At 32.9% G+C, this 20,779-nt stretch overlaps 1 protein-coding gene across 5 annotated transcripts in view; it reads right to left on the bottom strand.

Moving 5' to 3' along the window:
* Positions 1-17,559, bottom strand: part of LOC119076567 (integrin alpha-PS2) — a 56,909-nt gene extending 39,350 nt beyond the window's left edge. For 2 of the 5 annotated variants that reach the window (XM_037183355.1, XM_037183359.1), the window contains exons 1-3: positions 17,343-17,558; positions 14,193-14,682; positions 7,624-7,751 (exon numbers count right to left, since the gene is read on the bottom strand). In XM_037183355.1, the coding sequence (XP_037039250.1) occupies positions 7,624-7,751; positions 14,193-14,365 (301 nt within the window). In that variant the 5' untranslated portion in view covers positions 14,366-14,682; positions 17,343-17,558. Of the gene's footprint in view, positions 1-7,623; positions 7,752-14,192; positions 14,683-17,342 lie in introns of all 5 variants that reach the window. The other 3 variants (XM_037183357.1, XM_037183358.1, XM_037183356.1) reach the window with 3 other exon arrangements.
* Between the last annotated feature and the right edge of the window lie 3,220 nt (positions 17,560-20,779).

Genomic DNA, 20,779 nt, shown 5'->3' with positions numbered 1-20,779 from the left:
AATGCAGAAATTGAAAAAAAATTAATTTGTCAGAAATGTTTTGCGCAGAGGTTTTTCTCCGTTTCACTTTATTTATTTACGAATGATTTCTTAACGTCAGCCTGTACAGCAATCTTGAATCAATTTTATTTGGACAAAATAACTTCTATCGTTGCTGTACAAACAATAATATTAAAATCGTACAAACAGCAAACTTACTTTGAAGAATCCATTGGTTATATGGCTTTCGTATTATAGTGTTTGAATTCCATATTACTAATCGTGAACGATCATCCGAACGTATATTACGTGGTTATATATTCAGTTAGCTTCATCATCATCATTAAATATTTCATGTTTTCGCTTTCATCCCACACAGTTTCATTGATAAATAAAATGAGCAATTTGTGAATATCACTCTGTTTAGGCGATCAAGTTTTGTATTTTATTTATAAATTGTCGTTTCTGTGACTGTGAGGCTCTCATAGTAATTCTTTCGAATTGAATTGCCCCACAAACAAGACCAGATCTTACTTCAAATTTTATCAATGGTGATTTGTATTAGTATACTGGCTCTGTTCTGCAACAATAATAATAACAATTCCAGATAGGAAGGTCAATATTTTGTAGTTAGAACGTTTCCTAGTTTTCCGATTGTGATTAAGTTTACTGAAGAAATCTGCTACCCAACTACGTGAAAGGTGTGCACTGTAAGTATATGAGGCGTTGTAGGTAAAACCAACTAAAATGTCATTAAATGTGACCAATTACCAAGTCGTTAAGTACATGGAACTGAGGTCGGTTTGTTATTCATATTTTCTCATTCCTGCAAATTGGAGGACTTTTAGTGAAAATATGGAATAAGTTATCTGTAGGGTGGGACTGGCTGCCTAAAGCCGGATTTTTAAAAGCCCCTATGCAAACTTTGCATTGCAAAGCTGTTTGAAACGGCTGATGAACTTTTATTTATTGAACCAGAACGACAATTGTTCTAGTTCAAACTTTCTTGGTGGTATCACATCAATTCGAATATTACTGACGCGCCACGAATATTGTTTCTCAATTCTTAAAAATGAAGCCACATATTATTCTCAGACAGGGCTTATTGATCGAAAGTTTTTTCCTATTTTGTGAATTCTTGAATTTCTAAACATTCTTAAAATGAAAGCAAAATAAAATGATCGAGTCTGGTTTTTGACAATTGAATTTCGATTGTCAAAAACCAGAATCGATCATTTTATTTTGCTTTCATTTTATGTTTGAGAATATTTGGGATTTTTTAGGAATTTTTCACGAATTTTTTAAGAAATTTTGGAGTACAAATTCCCTAAAATTTTCAGATTCAAAGGTTTTCAAAATTTTTTAAGAATTTTCAAGAATTAGAATTCCGAATAATAAGCCCTGGCCTTAGGTCATTTCCTAAACAATGGTCTGCCCAACATCTGTTTGTTTATTTGAAAACGATTCAAACGTCTCAACACAATAATTTTATTCATGAAACGTGCGACAATAACAAAAGAAAAATTATTAATATTTTACTCTCCAGCTCACTTGGAGCACACACATAAGCGCCTTTTGTCTTTCGGCACCATTTAAATCACTTTTTCATTTTATGATATATGGTTATGGTTGATGGTTCATTATTTCGTTCTTTTTTTTGAATAATAATAAAACATCATCCGGTGTTCAGCATGAAATATATATTGGATTAGTTGCATGTACAACTTATGACTTTGTTTCGAGCTTCATGTTATAATTTATATGTATGCACTGCTGCAGTTATAATAGCGTAACATCCCACCTTCTAGGTGCCTACCGTTTAATGTTTTTCTCCGATTGCCTGACATTGTCTATGAACTTATTTAAGTTGGCATTTTTTGTGCAGGGACTATTTTCCGGAATTTAAATTCTTAAATTCTTAAAAAATCTGAATTTTTTCAAAAATTCTAAAAGTCAAGAATAATTTTTAAGAATGTTGAGAATTACAAGAATTGAATTCCTAAAATTCTTAATAATTTTCCTAAATTCTTAAAATTTTAAGAATTTAATTTATAAAATTATTAAAAGTATTTTTTTTAAAAATCCGAAAAATAGGCCGTTTTTGTGACGCACATTTTTTACACGACTGAACCTAAGCGATGCGATTTACTTAAAAGGAAAGAAATTAGTTGAGCCAATAAAAAACGATTCAAATGTAAATGGACTTTAAATGAAGAGATTGGTATCACAAATTGCACCGCGATGAAACGCAAAAGATAACATAGAAATGACTTCGATTTATCTTAAATTAATAAAAACAGATGTCTTCACTACAGCCACTTTTTATATGGTGCTACCCAAAAAACATTTTTATTTCTGTGTCAATCGTAATTTTTTTTATTAAAATTGATCAGCATATGGAAATATTGGATGTGTTGAAACGAAAATGAGTCCAATGAAGAATAAAAATTAACTTATTTAACAACACTTTAAGTGGTTTGAAGATGCATTTAATTGATCGTGTTATGTAAATGTATTTAAAACAATATTATGCTGCTATTCGTCTGGCTTATTATAATATACCAGCAACAACACTCTGCATCAGTCGTGATGAATTTGACTTACTTAAAATTAAAGTGTTGAATGAAGGTCGTGGTTGCGATTTATATGTTTATGAATTGAAGTTTTGTTGTTGAAATTTTTACACGAACAATGTACAGTACGGAATACATAATGTTCAACTCACAGACGTCAAACATATCATCAGTTAAATTATATAGAATCTGCTCCATTCATTGGGTCTGAATATATCTGGTGAATGAAATCTTACATCGCAAACTGTAAGTTAAATCCAATGAAGTAATAGATTTAGCATCTCCTTAAAATGTTTAGTTGAAAAGACGTCAGAGACTAGTTCTGGCCTTCGCATAAAACAGTTAGTGCAAAAGAGATGCAAGATTTTGAGTGAATCCCCCCTCAAATGGTGGATCTCATTTGCACTAAGTTTTTTATGCGTTGTAGGGCAGGGTTGACTTCTGGTGATAAACTGACCATCTGTGACAATTTTAATTGCACTAAAGAAGCCAAATTCGAAGAGGAAGTAGAAATCACAAACGAATGATGTATTTTTCGCAATGCTATGTGTAGCTACAGTTAATTTTGTATTTGCTATCGACCGAAAAATTCAAATTGACTTTTCTGCTTTTATCCTTTATGAAAGCAGATGACTTTCAAACTTCTGTGATAGATGTTAAAAGCACGAAAAGGCCTTGATTATCTTGAAAGTCAATAGGCTCATTTATGGGCTTCGAGGAAAAAATGGACGTTTAAGCTCTCTCAAAAACTTCGGTTTTGTGAATGAAGTTTTGGTGTTAGAAAATGTTCTTGTAAAGATCTGCCTGAATAATCCGTTTCTAAAATTATTTGCAGTATCATTTTAATCTTGAGCAGACTCACTGCAATCTTTCGATGGTATGAAACCGTCATTTACATTTAATTCCACTTGAAATTTTATCTACGAATGTTTATCACAATTTTCATTTGAAAAACAATGATCGTGATTCGTAGTTGGTGGTCACAATCGGAATAATATATGTTTTTGGGCAGCCTACCTACTCGGTGTATAACGACTGTGCTACACGAAATCAAAAAAAACTACTGCTAGAGAAAAGACACCGAACTGTCTTCATAACAATACACAAAACGTTACGTTCAATGCATTATTAAATCAAAAATATTTATATTATTCCGTCGTATTATGTAAATGAGTAATTGTATATTGTTTTAATAAAAGTTAATTGTTCTCTTTATATTGTACGATGATGCATGGTGCACTCGCCCGCAAGGAAGTAGCAGGTCGCAGATACTTATCTGGTGAAATCTCTTTTGTTTAATGTTTCTTTGCAAGCTTCTTCAGTTTGTTTTATTTAAATTGTTTTTTGCTTAAAATTGGAGCGTACTCAAGCCTTGCGAGGTGGGACGATCGTTTAGTCCTACCATAATCTCACTGTTAATATAAATTTAAGTAATTTGATTGGAAATTTCGATTGACTGAATAGACCATAGTAGAATATATGAGTAAACTAACGAAGTAAAAGATTTCGTAATTTGATTCCTAAAAATTTCATATAATTCTTAAAAAAATTCTTAAAATTCCTAAATTTATGAATTTACAAATTAAGGAATTTTTAAGATTTAAATTCCTGAAAATATGCCATGATGGTTGAGAGATCACGACGACCCGTGAGCGTTGACGAAAATGAGTTTCATAAAATGTTGAAAAAGGTCACGAGCCACATTTTGCGCTTGTCTGTTCATGAAGGGTTCATGTAGAAGAGAAAACAATGTAAGCGAAGCAAAACATTGTTATCTCCCTAATAACAACAAACCATAAACGCAACACAATCTTTGTCTAGACGGTTAACCAAACATCGAATATCCTTCCGGATGAGGTTCATTAAAACGGCTAAACAAAAATCAATAATCCGGCCATACAATTTATGTGGCCAGAGAGTAATATTAATTAAATTTAACGTTTTGAAACCAAAAACCCTATCGCCATTCGGTTATTATTCGGAGCCGCTAACAATTCAACGAATTTAATCCACCAACACAATATTTGCATACGATTTATCAACATTTTATTATAATCAACCACACCGTTTCAGCATTCTTAAACATAATAAAAAATTCGGCATTCAAATTTTATGATGCATGTGATACGAATTTCAAATGTATACCTGCATGCATACATAACGAGATTTATATATTCATACTAACTATAAAAAAACAACACACATCAGACGGGTCATCCTACTCAGAAATAAAATGTTGATTTCATCCGACTGGCCGGATTGATGTTTGTTTTCTTTTCGAAGAAATGCACGAAAATACATTTAAAGTTTCATGAAAACAGATAAAAATAATTTGCATTTTAGGTCAAATAATATAACATCGAATTAGATAAATTTTAATAAAGATAAAGTATGCAAGAAAGACTAATCATTGTCGAATGCTTAGTTGAGAATGTATCTACAATAAAAATTAATCATCTGGTAATTGCATGCACTTAGAAAGAAACCATTGAGGATAATAATCGAGTATCTGATCAGTTATGATTATAGCCTTTCGCAAACAGCAAACATATCACAAGTATAAATATTGGGTCTGTTACTTCTTCTGATCTGAATATTTTCAAAAGATTAATGGGATGAAATGTTTTTGGGGGGCTATTCATAAATGACGTCCAACATTAGTGAGAGGGTGTAAATTCTAAAATAAAACTGGATGTAGTTCTACAGGTGAAGTCTAGCCATATACGATATCCAGCAAAAAATTCAAATATTGTTTACCAATAAAAAAACTGCTTTGCATTGTGCTTAGTAGATTCGTCATATTCTCATAAATTAAAGGTGAATTGAGTTGGTCACATAATTCTAAGTAGTTGAGTTATTAATGTAAGTAATAATAGTCTACGTCAACCGACGCTGATTCGTTAGTCAATTACCTATCACCTATCGTTTATGAAAAATTTGGATATGTAATAAAAACAAATTATTGGAATAGAATCTTGTCGTAGATTCCTTGAATTTTCTTCTTTTTTTAAGGGGAAGCAGGGGTTTCCGAAAGTGACCGTCTGTTTTAATGAAGGTAAGCGGAATTGGACGCTGGGGAGGATATGTCGCAGATCACAAAACAGTGAGGACGTCATTTATGAATGACTTCTTATTACAAAGGTTCACAAGGTTTAATCGCCAATTTTTGTCATCGTCATAGATAAACAGATGGATATAGTCGAAAAAGGTTTACCTTCCCTCAAACGTAAATAAATCTCTTATGGACAATAGAGATGTAAAAGATATCAATTGTTGTACTAGCTGATAACCAAACGATATCCGAAATTCCGTTTCTTTCGCATCCTTATCAAACATTCTTATTACCTTCTGCTAATGAGTCATTCAAGACTACGTCATTATCAATGTTCTGTGGATTAGTACAACATATTAATTTTGTCGACAGCATCTATTGAAACAAGGAAATCGTCGATGGCTCGACAGATTTACATATATTGAGCGCCTTATAAATATTGATACCAATTTTCAAGACCACTGATCTAAAGACGACCCAGGGCCCTATTTTTGCCAAAAATTTCCGTTCGAAATGGTGGAAAAATACGGTTTTTGGACGTTCGCAATTTTTGGAAATTTTTGTCAATTTGTCAAAAATAGGCCCTGAGACGACCTAAGTTATTTTTTTGCAGATGGATGCCATCTGTTGACGACAAAAAAATCCGATGAACTCGGATTAATTAGGACTATGCCATCTGTTGTCTTAAAAAAATCCGATTAAATCGGATTAATTCTGTCTTCTTATATAGCAAAATGTATGTTGAAAATAATGAAGTAAAAGATTGCGCAGCTATCGAATCGACAGTATTCAAAAGAAATAACAGATTCCCTTGCACTTGTGAAATGCTTGTATTCTGATAAGGCTGACCAATGCTTAGAGAAAATAGTAGAAATTTTACCAAAATTATTGCCAAGACAAGCCAGAGCCGAGGAGGCTATAGCATAGCACGAGTCTATAGTGTGCCGGATATGAGTGATGAAGACGGAATGTTGCACTAGATAGGCAAAGTAATTTTCTTCGGATTTCTTAAGACCTTGCAGCCAACTTTAATATAAACCGTCTCTAATCGAGTTGAAAGTACTCTAAAATAAATGACATTAGACTCCTAACTGAATGCATTATACTTTGTTGTAGCTCTTGTAACTGCTCAAAGGATTCACCGAAAATATTCACAAAGGCACCCTATTAGCGTGAATATTTTCTAGCGTCCCCGACCCACTTTCATTTCATTTATTTTCCGTAAAAAATATATCGATTACAACGACCCACGTAGCTCCAGTATGTAAACAATTCTAAGGAGCTACGTTCTAAGGAGCTACCCTCTTTGAGCACCAACTTGTTACGGACCAGGCTTTGTGTCGATCTATCCGCTAACACCGATAATAAATTTCAATTTTCAACTTAATAAATAATTGCGGATGCTTGAGTATCCTGCTAAAACTAAGTAACTTCCAATCGCACGATCGTGCACAATACTGATTTTCAATAAAACAAATTATTTTATTGTCTTGTCTACCACCCTCAACATTATATTTCATTCTCGGATAACCATTTTCGGATTGCTTTAAAATGAGTTTCTACTGTCGAGGTTTCCGTCGAATTACATGGTATACCTCAATATAACAACGTTACAATTGTACGTGTACGATCAATTTACAAATTTATCTGAATCCGATTTTGTAGCCAACCGCGCACTAAATACCTTGTTGTTCAATTTTTCTTAAGAAATCATTCAATGAATCAAACAAAAACCAAACACACCACACCATATGTTTGTTATTGAAAGTCTGCATTTATACGAGATTTCGTCATATTCGTTTATTTCGTGTAGGTCGTACGTATATATTGTATCATTAATTTTTTTTTTTTTGTAGTAGGTGTCTTGTGGTATGAACGAATTATTCTTCTGTTTATTTTTGTTTTAATGGAAAATGAATGAATGGACCACATGACTTTTTGGAATATCATGAATAAAACAACAAAATCAAGAGAAAACAAAAATGAATTTCCAATGTTAAAGGATTCAAAAACGCTTACTATTTTGATCGAACGGAATGATGGAACAACGATTGTCGTCAGCTATGTCACATCTGTATACCGCACCGCCTCGAATAACATTCGGTTGAAATACCGAGTTGTCGGCTTGTGGAGCACCTACAATTACCCTGTAAAATAAATGAGAAAGAATTTAAATTTTTATTTTTCGACTTTTTGTAAATTAATTTTTGTTATCGAATTTTAATGTTCTACGAAGTTCAATTCGAATTAATAAAACCAACGAAAGTAAACAGAAGAGGACGACAGTCATCGGTCGTTTTCTTTCATTGTCGTAACGATTTATTATCGAATCACTCATAATGTAATATACAGCCAGACAACATTTATTGGAACTACTAAATAAAAACCACATGCCATATATGGTGCTATGAAATAATAAAATTTATTTTTATTTTGTAGAATTTCTGGTGAATTATTTTATTTGTACGATGCATTCACCAAATAAAAACCAACTGTACGATTTATTGAAGGTTGTGCCGATATGGATGTAGATTCGAAGGTTTTTTTTTTAATTCTGATAAAACAAAGTTTATGTAACGTTAAAGTTTCCAATCATTCCCATTCATCGATTTTCACAAAGCCATACCCATCAATCCTGAGTCACTCAGTCAATCTCATAATTTTCCAAATATTACGTTTCGATCTTCATCCCAGTCTCTGTCGCTTGCGAGAATTGACTATTTTTCGACATAAGGCGTTATTTTAAGAAAAAAATCTTAACGTTGCAGTACAGTAAACGTAAGTGAAATTGCGACATGAATTTGCTTCAGCTGTTTCTCAGCTGTTACACTTATAGAAACAAAACTGCTCATACGTTATTATAAGGTTTTGCCACTACCACATGCGTGTAAGTACAGGGAGAGAAAAGTGAGAAAAATTAGAAGTGAGATCTGATTTGGATGTTGTTTTGATTTGAAATTGATTCCACAAGTATTTCGTTAAACAAATGAAAAGCTAGATTCTTGTTTTCTGAATATTTGTTAGTCACGCGCACGCATCACGAATGAAATACTAAAAAAATACATTTTCATTTGCTAAATGATATTTTTGTGGAATCATTTACAAACCACAACAAATCCTGAATCAGAAAACATGTCGAATTTCACACTGTAATTCATCCGTATAAGAAATTTTGTTTGTATGTGTGAACCAGCTGATAAACAGCTGAACCAAATGTCTAAATTCAACTGACGTTGACTGTATCAGAATTTTTAATTTTCAGCGCACTGACGGCATGACAACTAAAAATTTGCATTGGCCGTAAGTTGCCAAAATAAGTATGTTTTTACTGTGCTGGTTCACGGCATAATTATCGAATCTATTACTACTTTTCATTTCAGGCCATTGCATGATTCGTTTGCTATTTTTTTCCCGCTAACAAAATCAGATAAAAAGAGGTAGGGTAAATGAATGAAATCAGAGAACAATTGGTGTCAGACGACTCATTCTTGTCCGAGTTCTTCGCCAGCACACACGAAGTAATAACTGACTTACAATTCTATTACAAGGGAATTGTTTACTGTTTAGCCTTTAAATCTATATATCTATAAATCCTTGTAGGTACAGTCACAACATCTGTTGATGACAACGACGACAAAAATAAACGATGAGTTCTAAATAACGTCGTTTTATACAGCAAAATGTATGGTTAAACAAATGAACTACAAGAATCTGTTTGGAAATATCTAGGTTAAATCAATTACCAGATTCGATGTCTATCTTGTTGTCAAGCGTGAAGGTTAAGCGAATTTTAATTCGGAAAATTTGAATTCTGATTAAACAGCTTTAGCCCAGTACACATGATACAAAAAAGAAAAGACATTCTATTCCAACATCTCGGTCATTAAAATATTTATTTAACTGTTTCCTATCTTTCCAAATTTTTGTTCAAATCATTTTCGAGTACCTTGGGCGTCCCTAGTGTCTATATAAATCATTGGAACTAATTTCTTTCAACTGTGTTACAGCACAAACATCCTTTCGCCTAAATTCAAGGATTCTACCAAAAATAAAACCAGACCAGAAAAAATGATTAACTTAAATAAACACCAACATCAACAACTACACTTTTCGACAGACTGTGTTAACGCACAATTTTGTATATGCTCCTCTATCATGACATCACCGATAACTTAACTGAAAAACGTTGTGTATTATAAAATAGAGGTGAAGTGTTTACGGTTACTACTTACAGCATATATGTAAGAAAATTTTAACCTTTGCACACGATGATGCACATGTGCTTTTCGATTCTGACGAAGACGAAGCTAATTTTAGATAAATTTAAACATTTTTCACTTCATTTTTTTTGTGTATACACAAACACCAGCATTACTCACTCGCATTATACACATTTTGACATCATGCCAAAAAAAAGGTTGGTGAAACCGAGAAATTGAATTTTTCTCTAGATTTCAGTAGATTGTTTTTCCGATAGAACATTTTGGACCTAAGGGAAAACGGGAAATTTGTCGTTTACCATTTAATTTCCATGGAAATTTAAGTCAAACGATCCATGTAACGTTTCCATTATTTGTTTATAGAAAAAACAGTAGAATTCAGTTACATCTGTGCACTGAAGGGAACTGTGTCCTATTATGTATCGAAATCGAAATAATGTCTAGATTGAATATCAGCCTAACTAATTTCGTAATTTTGTCTACTAGCACCCCTCATCCATTCTCTAAATTATCTTGAAATCAAATTAAAAAAACCTTCTGCATTATGTCCCGCACCGGCATACCATCATCGCTTAACATAATATGGCTCTGTTTCTCTTAATGAAACGTGAAAAACTTTCCGAACGGTTTCACCACACAACTCAAGACAACACAATATCCGACTCCATTTGAATTAGTTTTATTCCAAACGCTAATTAAACGTTCTGTTCAACCCAATATAATTCTTTGCGTTGTTTTTTTGGCAGGCAGAAGGAATCTCAAAATAGATCTAAAATCCGTAATGTTCGCTTCGGTGCGTTGTTTTTTCTTTCTTCTAAATACATTACAGATTCAGTTACGCCGAATCGAAGGTGTGTTGAGGAAATTATGATTTTTTCTTGTAACGTATTAGTGATTCGTGGTGATTAATAGTGACGTGTAATAACCTTTAACGGACGACAAACATATCAACAACTATGAAATCTGTTACTTCTTTTGTTCTATGCATTGTCAACCAATTATATCTGTCGTTGCAGTCGACTGCAGATGACTGAATCGTAGTATTCAGTAGTTTGGTTTACATATTTCTACCAAAGAGAATGAAACAACAATACGTGTCCAATGATTCATTCTTGTCCGAGGATTGATACGATTACCCTACTACAATCTACGAATGAGGGTACAATGCTATATTTGAAAGCAGGTATTTGATCTGTTCGAATTAATTATCGAGCAGATAGCGTAAGTCCCAGAAAATTGTATCGTATAACCGTATAGATTGACGTAAGTTGACGTCATTACACTTTCCTCAAAACAGTTAGCAAGTAACTTATGCATGAAAATTGCTGAGTATTTTGAGGTAAGTGTAGTCTGTAATCGAACTTGTTAACTTGCTCCACATGCGATAGCCGATATCCACAACAATGTGGATATCTTATGTGGATTGAACAACATAAATTGGATTGAAATTTTCCGTTTGCATAAATTTCAACCTGTTCAAAATGTATGGAGAAATAACCAATAAATCACAGAAAATCGCAATCTCTCTAATATGAAAATCCATTTTCGTGGTCTACGCGAATCCGTTCACGATATTTAGATTACTTCAACGCATATCAATACTTCCATACTTCCTTTACATACTAACATTCGTTCGTATTCAAATGGCTCGCAGTGTTTGTCGTTTATTAATTAAAATATTAATGATGTGACGGATTTTGTAATATATGGAAATTTGAATAATTTTTGCGAATGAAATGTGAATTATTCTGCTATATAAGTCTTAAAAGTGTCATATTATAATGCACTGCTGGTGCAACAGAATTTGTTGTTATTTTTGTTTAGAGTCTTTAACATATACACACAGATTTTATATATAGTCTCCGCGTATATTATGTTCCATCTTCAACACTGAAATGATGACAAAACAAAAATAGAAATATTATGATTTTCATTTGAAACATAAGGTTGGATATTTACTTAAAATAGAACGATGGATGTGGGAATGCTGATGAGGGAAGAAATTACGTTTACATTTAACTGTAAATTATAATTGGAAAAAGGTATGTTTTCAACATGATTTCGTCTGATTGCGTCTATCGCTAGTAAATTAACCGTCTCAAAAAAATTAACTTTTACGGACGTGAACACATTTGTTATAGCCACTAGGGTCAAAAATAAACGACAAGCTACGACTAATGTGAACAGGAAAATTCATGTTAAAAGAAATGAAGTAAAAGATTTCTCATTAGTATCTTGAAATTGGTTAGATCAAAAGAAGTAATAGATTCGACATTTGTAGATATGCTTGTCGTTTGTGAAAGGTTCATGAAAATTTATTGCTTATGATAAGTACATTTTACCGTTGATTCTGTGTCTCCAATACAAAATAGAAAACCACCCTCGGTAACTTTAAAATAACTAGGATTTCATAAACCATACAATTATGTGAACAGTTGGTAAAATCGAACCACGGCAGAGTAAAGTAAACCAGACCGCTTGATTTGACTAGTGACCTGAGTTATCTAGTAGTCTTATGTTTTGGGAATAAAATAAGTAATGTACTATTATTGCCTATCCACCCGGAATATTGTTGTTACACGTACATTTCCCACCCGCGGAAAGCGGTCGTTACGTGTGGGAACTTTTTCATTACATCACAAGTGAAGGAATATTCATATGAAAATTCATTACATATCAGGAGATTTTCATTACATACCAGCAGAATTTCATTACTTATCAGCAAAAATGTATCACATGAAATATTCTTTAGCACTGAGAAACAATACTCGCGATGTTATTTTAGTTTTAATATGACAAACTTTGTCACTTGAATTAATTGCACAATTCATTAAAAACTTTCGAAAAAAAAAATAAAAACACAATCGCGTATGCGATAAAAAATAATATACACGTATGACAAGCCGTCTCGGCAAGCCTCGACCGCTTTTTCATACGTGCATAATATTTATTACATGCTACATGCGTCGAAAACCGTACTTTTCATGTTTTAAGCATTAGTAATGATTGAGGATTTCTAGTGATTCATAACTCCGAACGAATAATGAATTTTTTGCCCTCGAATGTTTATGAATGCTATGAAAATTGAGTAAAGACAAGAGGGGAATATTAATGGGTAATTTGTGTACTCTATCAGGGAAATAGTTTAATTTCTGGATCTGTTCAGATTTTTCTGATTCTTGGACTTCCCACAATATCTTCTCTGACAGCAATGTGTAAATTATTAAATTTAGATTAGCTGTCTCTAACCTAAAAGTCAATTTCAATCATTATGAATGAGCCGCACTTTTGTGTAGTTAATGGCGTTACCTTTTACTCGACCACCTAAGTGCCCACAATAATTAAAACGTTAAACTATTTAGTGCCCAAAGATACCATCGAAGAATAGAAACAAGTCATATGCACGCTCGATGAATACCTAATTACGGCCGATTGCATATAATGGCATTATGCGCGTAAGTATGGGCATTACCTAATAAATTTCATTATAATTAAATTTTTCACCTCAAGTTTATGGATTCTATGCATTATAATCTACAAAGTGGTTAAATAGCTGACCACAATGTTATGCTTGCATAATATATACCTATAGCGAGTTAAAATGTATATATGCAATGAATACTGCTGACTGGGTATAAGTCAATTAAGTTTTCATAGTGATAATGGTAATGGGATCAAGTACCGTAAAAATATCATTTATTTAAATGGTGTTTGGTGAAACGTATAAGTATATATTACGAGCAAAATATCTCGTGAAATCTTATTAGAATGATATGCAATGCGCATTCATGGAAAGGTGAAGATTATGGTTCGGGATCATAAGCGCATCTAGCAATTATATGAATTCACCTTAAGAAACTTTCATTTTTTTAGAGTAATCACGCAGGGGACCATTCACAAATTACGCGCGTGAAAAATTAAGAATTTCAGTCATCAAAAATAAGCGAAGAGTTCTGGTTAGTGTTGTCTTATATGATATAACAACGGACAAAATTGTTGAAGGAAAGACTTCCTTGTGAATTGTTAGTAACTACGCAGGTTAAACAAAGGAAGGACTAGATTTTTGATGTCATAGTACGTATTGTCGTTTCTGTAACTGTTGGTCCGTATAACAAAGATTCCTCAATCCCAATTTTAATTAATTATTTTTTGATGTAGAGTGTCTGTCCCTTCCATAATATGCAGAAAAAAACTCAACTGGTAGAGTCTTTTATTAGCTCAGATTTCGGTAGCATTAATGGTAAAAGGAAGACGACGCGACGAAATTAATTAATATTCAACCAATCGTTAAAGTTTATCAAAAAAAAAAACTAGATCAACAATCCAACTTTGTGATGACAAACAAAATAAACATTTTCTTTCACTTACCAACTCCGCTGGTGTTCCCGATGCAACGCCACACTAAATCCAAACATCGAATTCGGTTGTCCCTCATGTCGTATGTAATTCACCGTATCCACATTGAATGCACTGCATTTAGTACTAAACTGCACCAGTAATAACAGACTTACAGCATACCACAAATTCACTGATTGAATCATATTGATTGATGATTGCGTTTCGGTTTAATAATAATCAGCACGCACGCACTTTAAACAAATATATTTCGAGTTTGGAATTGTTCCAAAATGCAATTGGATGGCAAGGAAAAAAATATTTTTTTTTAGTGAAAAACATTCATTTAAATTCGTACAATCGTTAAATTCGACACAGAATGCAATTTATAAAAAAAATATGTCGCGTGTATTGATCCGCGTAGAAGTTATACATATAGAGAGTGGCTTTTGATAACACAGCAATGGTCTTTCGTTTCCCTAATCTACATCATTTTTGTTTATGTGTAGGAATTGGCTGGAATCTGGTTTCAAAAAGAAATTATGTTTAAAATTTGAGAATGATTGTGTTTTTAAGACTAAGATAATGGCAGAATTATTGTCCGCAAACCATATTTATACGAAAATCCTTCATATTTACTCTTAACAAATATTTATGATTAATAAGTTTAATTTAAGAGAAGAAAAAACTCTTTTTACTCATGGCCGGATGTTCGATGTTTTATTTTTAATTTGTTGACAATTGTTTTTCGACAGAAAAACCAAATGTTTGGATGTAACATCAAATTTTTAGAATTTACCTAGTCATTTAATCGATACGATTGTTTGAATATGATTCGAAGAACTCCTAGAATGTTTAATTTGAATTAAAGAATTGATTATACGAGGCCTTGGATTTGTTATTCTTTTAGAAACGGTAAGAAAACTGACATTTGATTTGCCTGTTGTTTGATAGACAATCTATTACTTCACTTGTTTTACGCTAATTTTAGTATAGATAACATTAACACGGTCATAGTTTGCATTTTTGTCGTTGCTCTCGATAACAGATGATTCAAAAAGAATTCGACTTTTTATTCAAAATTGTTTTTATGTCAAGGTTGGTGAAGTAGTTGAGGCGTGTCCAGTGTTGCTCTAGGAAAAGTCTTTCATTGTGGGCTATTTCATCAATCGATATCCCGATTGGTATCTTTGGAAGTAAGAGTTGGGGAGTTCAATAAAATGGGAAGGTTCTAACAAATTTGGGTCAATTTTAACTCTTTTTACGTGACAGCAAAGAGAGAGTCGTCGAAAATTTCGGAAAATAACATGACGTCACTTTTGAACGACCCCAAATAAATATGGTAAAATGGTTGCAGAATCGACGACGAGAATTGAATTTCAACGGTGATATTTAATCTGACGATAGATCGATTTATTGTAAATGAATCTTCAGATAGAATGCAGAGCCAGTCTATACATAACGACATGATGGCTAATCCGCTATTGCGACTTGGCACCAATTGTTCTGTATTTTGATATTATAATCGAACATTGCTTCCGATCGAAGAACTGTAATTAGGCCGCAATTTTAAACCCATAAATAATTATTGATATTGGTAAAGAAGAGTTAGGTTTGATAGGGTTCGGTGCGCTGAGACACTATTCCGTTTTTACCAATCTACACTGGATTCTTCAGGAGTACTCGATAAAAACTTGTTTGATTCTTTTTTCTTGATGTTGATGGCATAAGTACCACTACAGGTGCCACGGTCCCAATCACATCAACTTTTTTTTATATATATATGACTTGGCTGCATTGGAATCCAGAGGTGATTTGAACCAACTGAGTAGTGATAATTGACTATTAAAAACAGGGCACACAGAACGGGACAAAAGTTCTAACTACTGAAATGTTGGATACTCTAAAAAATATTTCAAAGATAAGCCGCATACTTTCGATTTCAATCGTAACACGGATTTTCAACGAAAACATTCATTGCCATTAAGTCGTCGGCTCTGATTTAACCGGCAGAGAAAGCACAAATAAACAAACAAATTACAGGTTATAATTACCCACTAACCGCATCACTTTCATTGAAAGAAGGAAACCTTGAGAAAAACAATATTTCAAAACCGAAAACCGTTTACACACCGATCTCGACACCGAAATATATTCCGGCAAAAATTGATTTCAGCTTTTTTTCTTAAATCAATACATCGAACATTGCTCCACAAAAATATAGTTAATTCTTTTAAAAATAGATATTTACGATATTTCTGGTGGATGTGCTTCACATACACACACACTCACCGTCGTCGATGCTAAAATGTTTTCAGAAAAATCATGAAGCCACTAGCAGCTAGACACAGTCACATTTTAAAAATATAATTTATTTTCAACAGAAAAATCTAATGTGTAACACCAACCAAACCGATTCATCACATCGAATCGTCAACAGAATCGTGAGTTGTAGAAGGGAGAAAAAAAATTGGATTTTAATTACATTAGCCAAAACGATGTTCAATAAATTCTTGAAGAAGATTGAAAAGATTTGTTACACTCAATCACCTCACCAAAAATCGAAACCAGATTTTTCTCAAGTCTATCCATAAAAAGACGTTTTTTTTTCTTCATAATGTGTGTATAAAATGCCACACTATATGGCTTTTTCGAACCGTATTTATGTGTATAAATGTATAAAATTGTGCTATAACCTCGAGATAAATAAATATTACCTCATTTCGCTAAAATTATTTAAATGCAAACAACATCATGGAATATACTCAGACCCAACAACAATTCTATTTCAGTATAATAAATATTAGTCGATGGTGCACCATATGATTTTCTCATACCGTTTAAATCGTCAACCGATATATAATTAGAGTTTTTTCCATCTCTTATTTAAAGCAACTAAAAAAATTCATCAGGAATTTAATAAGCAAGGAATTCGCATAAATTTGCGTGACAATAAAAACGCAATCTTAGATTCGCCTGGGTGTCGTGTTATGTAACCACTATCGTCTATTTTTCACATTTTCTTCTCATTTTTTTTTCTTTTCTTTTCAAAACACTTTCCAAATGATAGAATCTCATTCAGACACTCAATTTCAATTTAAACAAATCCATTTATATTCATCAACCGAACGAAATAACAATTTTCTTATATTCACACTCTTCTCGTGCGCAACGATAACAGACCATGTAATACAGAAAATATCACTAAATAAGGCGCTTAAAATACGAACATTTTCATGGTACACACTTTAATAATAATAATAATTTTGAATCGACCGCAATATTGAACGCAACATTTGGCTAGAATATTGAATTCAAGAAGAAGAAAAAAACCGTTTTTCTTTTACTGTTTGCTTTTACGATCCTCTACCGACCACGTCTATATGCTGACTGAAGAAATGAACGGAAAATCGCATATTCGTTTACAACTGTGATCTGTTCGATACTGTTAGGCTAGATTGTAGGTGGAAAGTTGTTGGTGTGTTGAGTGAATATGAGAACCATATGTTGTGTATGGCATCTCCATCATTACAACGTATGGACTTTGATAAAGAAGATGGTTTTTAAGAATAATTTAAGATTTATTTGTATTTCCATGAAAATTCTTCGTTACAAAAGAGATGAGATGAGAAGCACCTGCAAGTCCGAGCACCGAGAGCTAAAAGATAAATTCGAAGGCAATGTCTTCACAGATCCTTGACTTGACTCTGTAACTTTAGTATCTTTGTGATTTGAGGAGAGTTATGCACTTACCGCCACAAAAATACATTTACCAAATAAAAAACTTTCGGTTCCTCATTCGGTCCAATATTGCCACGATGCTTTATCTAAATGCAGAAAAGGGTTTATGCTAGAGAATTGTAATAAAAATGATTTTTACTTTACTAGTGAGGTAATGTGGCCTTTCCCTCACTAGTAGTGAAGACCCTTTCCCTCGCTCGTAAAGTAAAACGCCATACTTTACACGTGAAATAATTTGATATCTCGTATCACGATGAGTAAAAGTACCTCAGGCTGAAGCCCTCGGATACTTTTACTCATCTGGATAGAAGATATCAAATTACTTCACTGGTATAGTAATGTACTATTAAAATTCATTTTCATTCCCAATATACTGAAGGTGTTTTTTCGTATGAATTAACAGAAAACGTCTATTTACATCGTCAAACTGCTCGGAACGAAGTCAAATCAATGAAATGCCATTTTTCTTATAATTCGCTAAATAGACATGACCCCTTTGTGCATATCATAATGGCTAATGGGATAGCTTGCAATTGCGAATTGGGAACTTGGACGACAAAAATCTGATAAGATACCAGAACATACTTGACATGGCTTTCTAAGAGTTACTTCATTTGAACTCAGCTGTGAAGTCTGAATTTGAATTTGAACATTACGAGATGTCAAGATGAATATTATGCGATATCACCACACCAGAATGGAATTTAAATGTAAATGGGATTCTTATCGAGGCTGTGAATTTTTGGAGGACCAACATTTTATTAGATATGCGGCAAAACACACCAATACGAGTTTGTAAAGTTTGGCGATTTTTTTGTATGGAAAGTTCGTTGTTACGACGAATTAAGTTTCATTGGCCTTCATCCGTTATCGATAACGACAGCAAAAGTACAATAATTATTGTAATAATCCTAAAGCATAATGCAACTAGAAGAATAATCCCGTTCAAGGTGTTATTGCAAAGGAAAAATGAAAAAATTATTCAATTTTTGCAGGTCGGTAAATGACGAAAAAATTTCACGGGAAATGGTAGACCAGTTAACCGGGTTTTCCCGGTTTTTAATTTCCCAGTAACATTCCCTAAACGACACTCTTTACGCTTCTTTTGTTGACAACATGTAGAACGATGTGTAACAATTATAACTGTAGAATGCTAACCAATTACAAACTTTAATTGAGTTGAGTTTAGAACAGCACGTTCCTCTTCGTAAAGGGATAAATTCCCTAGGATCAGGCCTCTCACTCTAAATTTGGACTCTTTATTAAGGAATTAAGGAGGTTTTAGCACAAAAATAAGGAGAAATAAGGAAATTGTTGGTTGAAATTAAAGAAAAATGAGGGGAAATTTTTCGATAAAAATCGAAATTATTCTAAGATACAGTGAACGACATCTCAAATGTCTCAGTGTCATTTTTTTCAGAGAATGTCATTGTGAATTTGCAATGACACAATAAAATTCTAAGAAAAATTTGACAGTGAGACATTTGAGATGTCATTCACTGTACAGTAATTAACATCGGAATTCCGCCTCAACTTAAAATAAAACGCATTATTGTTTATTTTGACGATTCGTTTTTGTAAAGTTGTATCGTAAAATTACTTTTATCACGATGAAAATTTTAATATTTTGTGCGTGATTAAGGCTCGAATTAGATTCTTAGCAAAGCTTAGCTTTACCAATTATCACTGTAAGTGCGGTTCAAAATTCAAAATAAAACGCATCATTGTTTACTTTGTCGTACCTATCGTTGTTGTAGGGTGGCAGCAAAATTTTTGAAATTTAAGACGTACTTAAGGCGTGAATTCTAACTTGACCCCACCTTCAAGTTTAAAATCTTGCTGGATTAGATTTCGATCTCGTTAACTGCAAAAGCTGTTGTTTGTTATCCCGTTCGAATTACGAAAAAATAATAAATTGATGAAAGTATTTATAAAAGTATAAATTTGAAAGAAGTAAATGTAAATAAGGCTAAATCCTTCAATTGGTTGTAATAAGGACGCATGTCTGAGACATTGTTAAGGTTGATTTACATGTTAAATCAAATAGTTCTCCTCGAGACTCTCGAGCCATGCCCCACACAAATATATGTTAAACCAGTCATGTTGGAATGATCATGAGCTACAACACCACCTTTTTATTAGAGTTCTTTGTGCTAAATAATCAAAAGTGATATTTTTGCCGCGCAGCGTTTTTTTTCTTAATTTTGATATATTTTGAAAATAAGGATTTTTTAATAAAATAAGAAGGAATAAGGATGTTTTTATAAAAATAAGGAAAAATAAGGAAATAAGGAGGTGTGAGAGGCCTGCCTAGGATTGACCTAAACCTTTTTAACGATATCAACATTTTTTTTCCAGGCTATCGATTTATTTGGCTGGTAACCAAGACTAATATGCTTGATGTAGAAAAATGCAAGTTAAAAGAAATGAGGTAAAAGATTTCAAAAAAATTTTAGATCAAAAGAAGTAGTAGAACCGAAACTGCTGATATAATGATGTCGTTTTTGAAAGGTTTTAATTATTAAAACGTCCAAATGGTGTGTTTGTCCATCCATCTATGCTTTTCGAATAGCTAGGTAAATATTCTCTAAAATTACTTCCTTTATTTTCACTCATGAGTGTGACTTCGATGAGCCAACGTACTTCAAGCAAAGGTGATCACAGTGGTCAGCTGCAGAAAGTACTCAATTTTACAAAAAATACTTTTACAGTTGTGTGACACACTGTCAAGTTTTAGTACCCTATTTAGAGTACCACTCATGCTTGAAGTGGGTTGATTGTGTTCACCGTGTTTGTGGCATTCTTTGAACTTTCGTGCATAAATTCTTACTAAAGAACAAGCCTCATTATATCAAGCCGTAGTTAATAAGATCAGCCCT

The sequence above is a fragment of the Bradysia coprophila genome, unplaced genomic scaffold, assembly GCF_014529535.1.
Source record: "Bradysia coprophila strain Holo2 unplaced genomic scaffold, BU_Bcop_v1 contig_232, whole genome shotgun sequence".
NCBI classification, from domain to species: Eukaryota; Metazoa; Arthropoda; class Insecta; order Diptera; family Sciaridae; genus Bradysia; species Bradysia coprophila.
The sequence above is the reverse complement of the archived record's forward strand: the minus strand, read 5'-3'. Positions and strand labels throughout refer to the sequence as shown.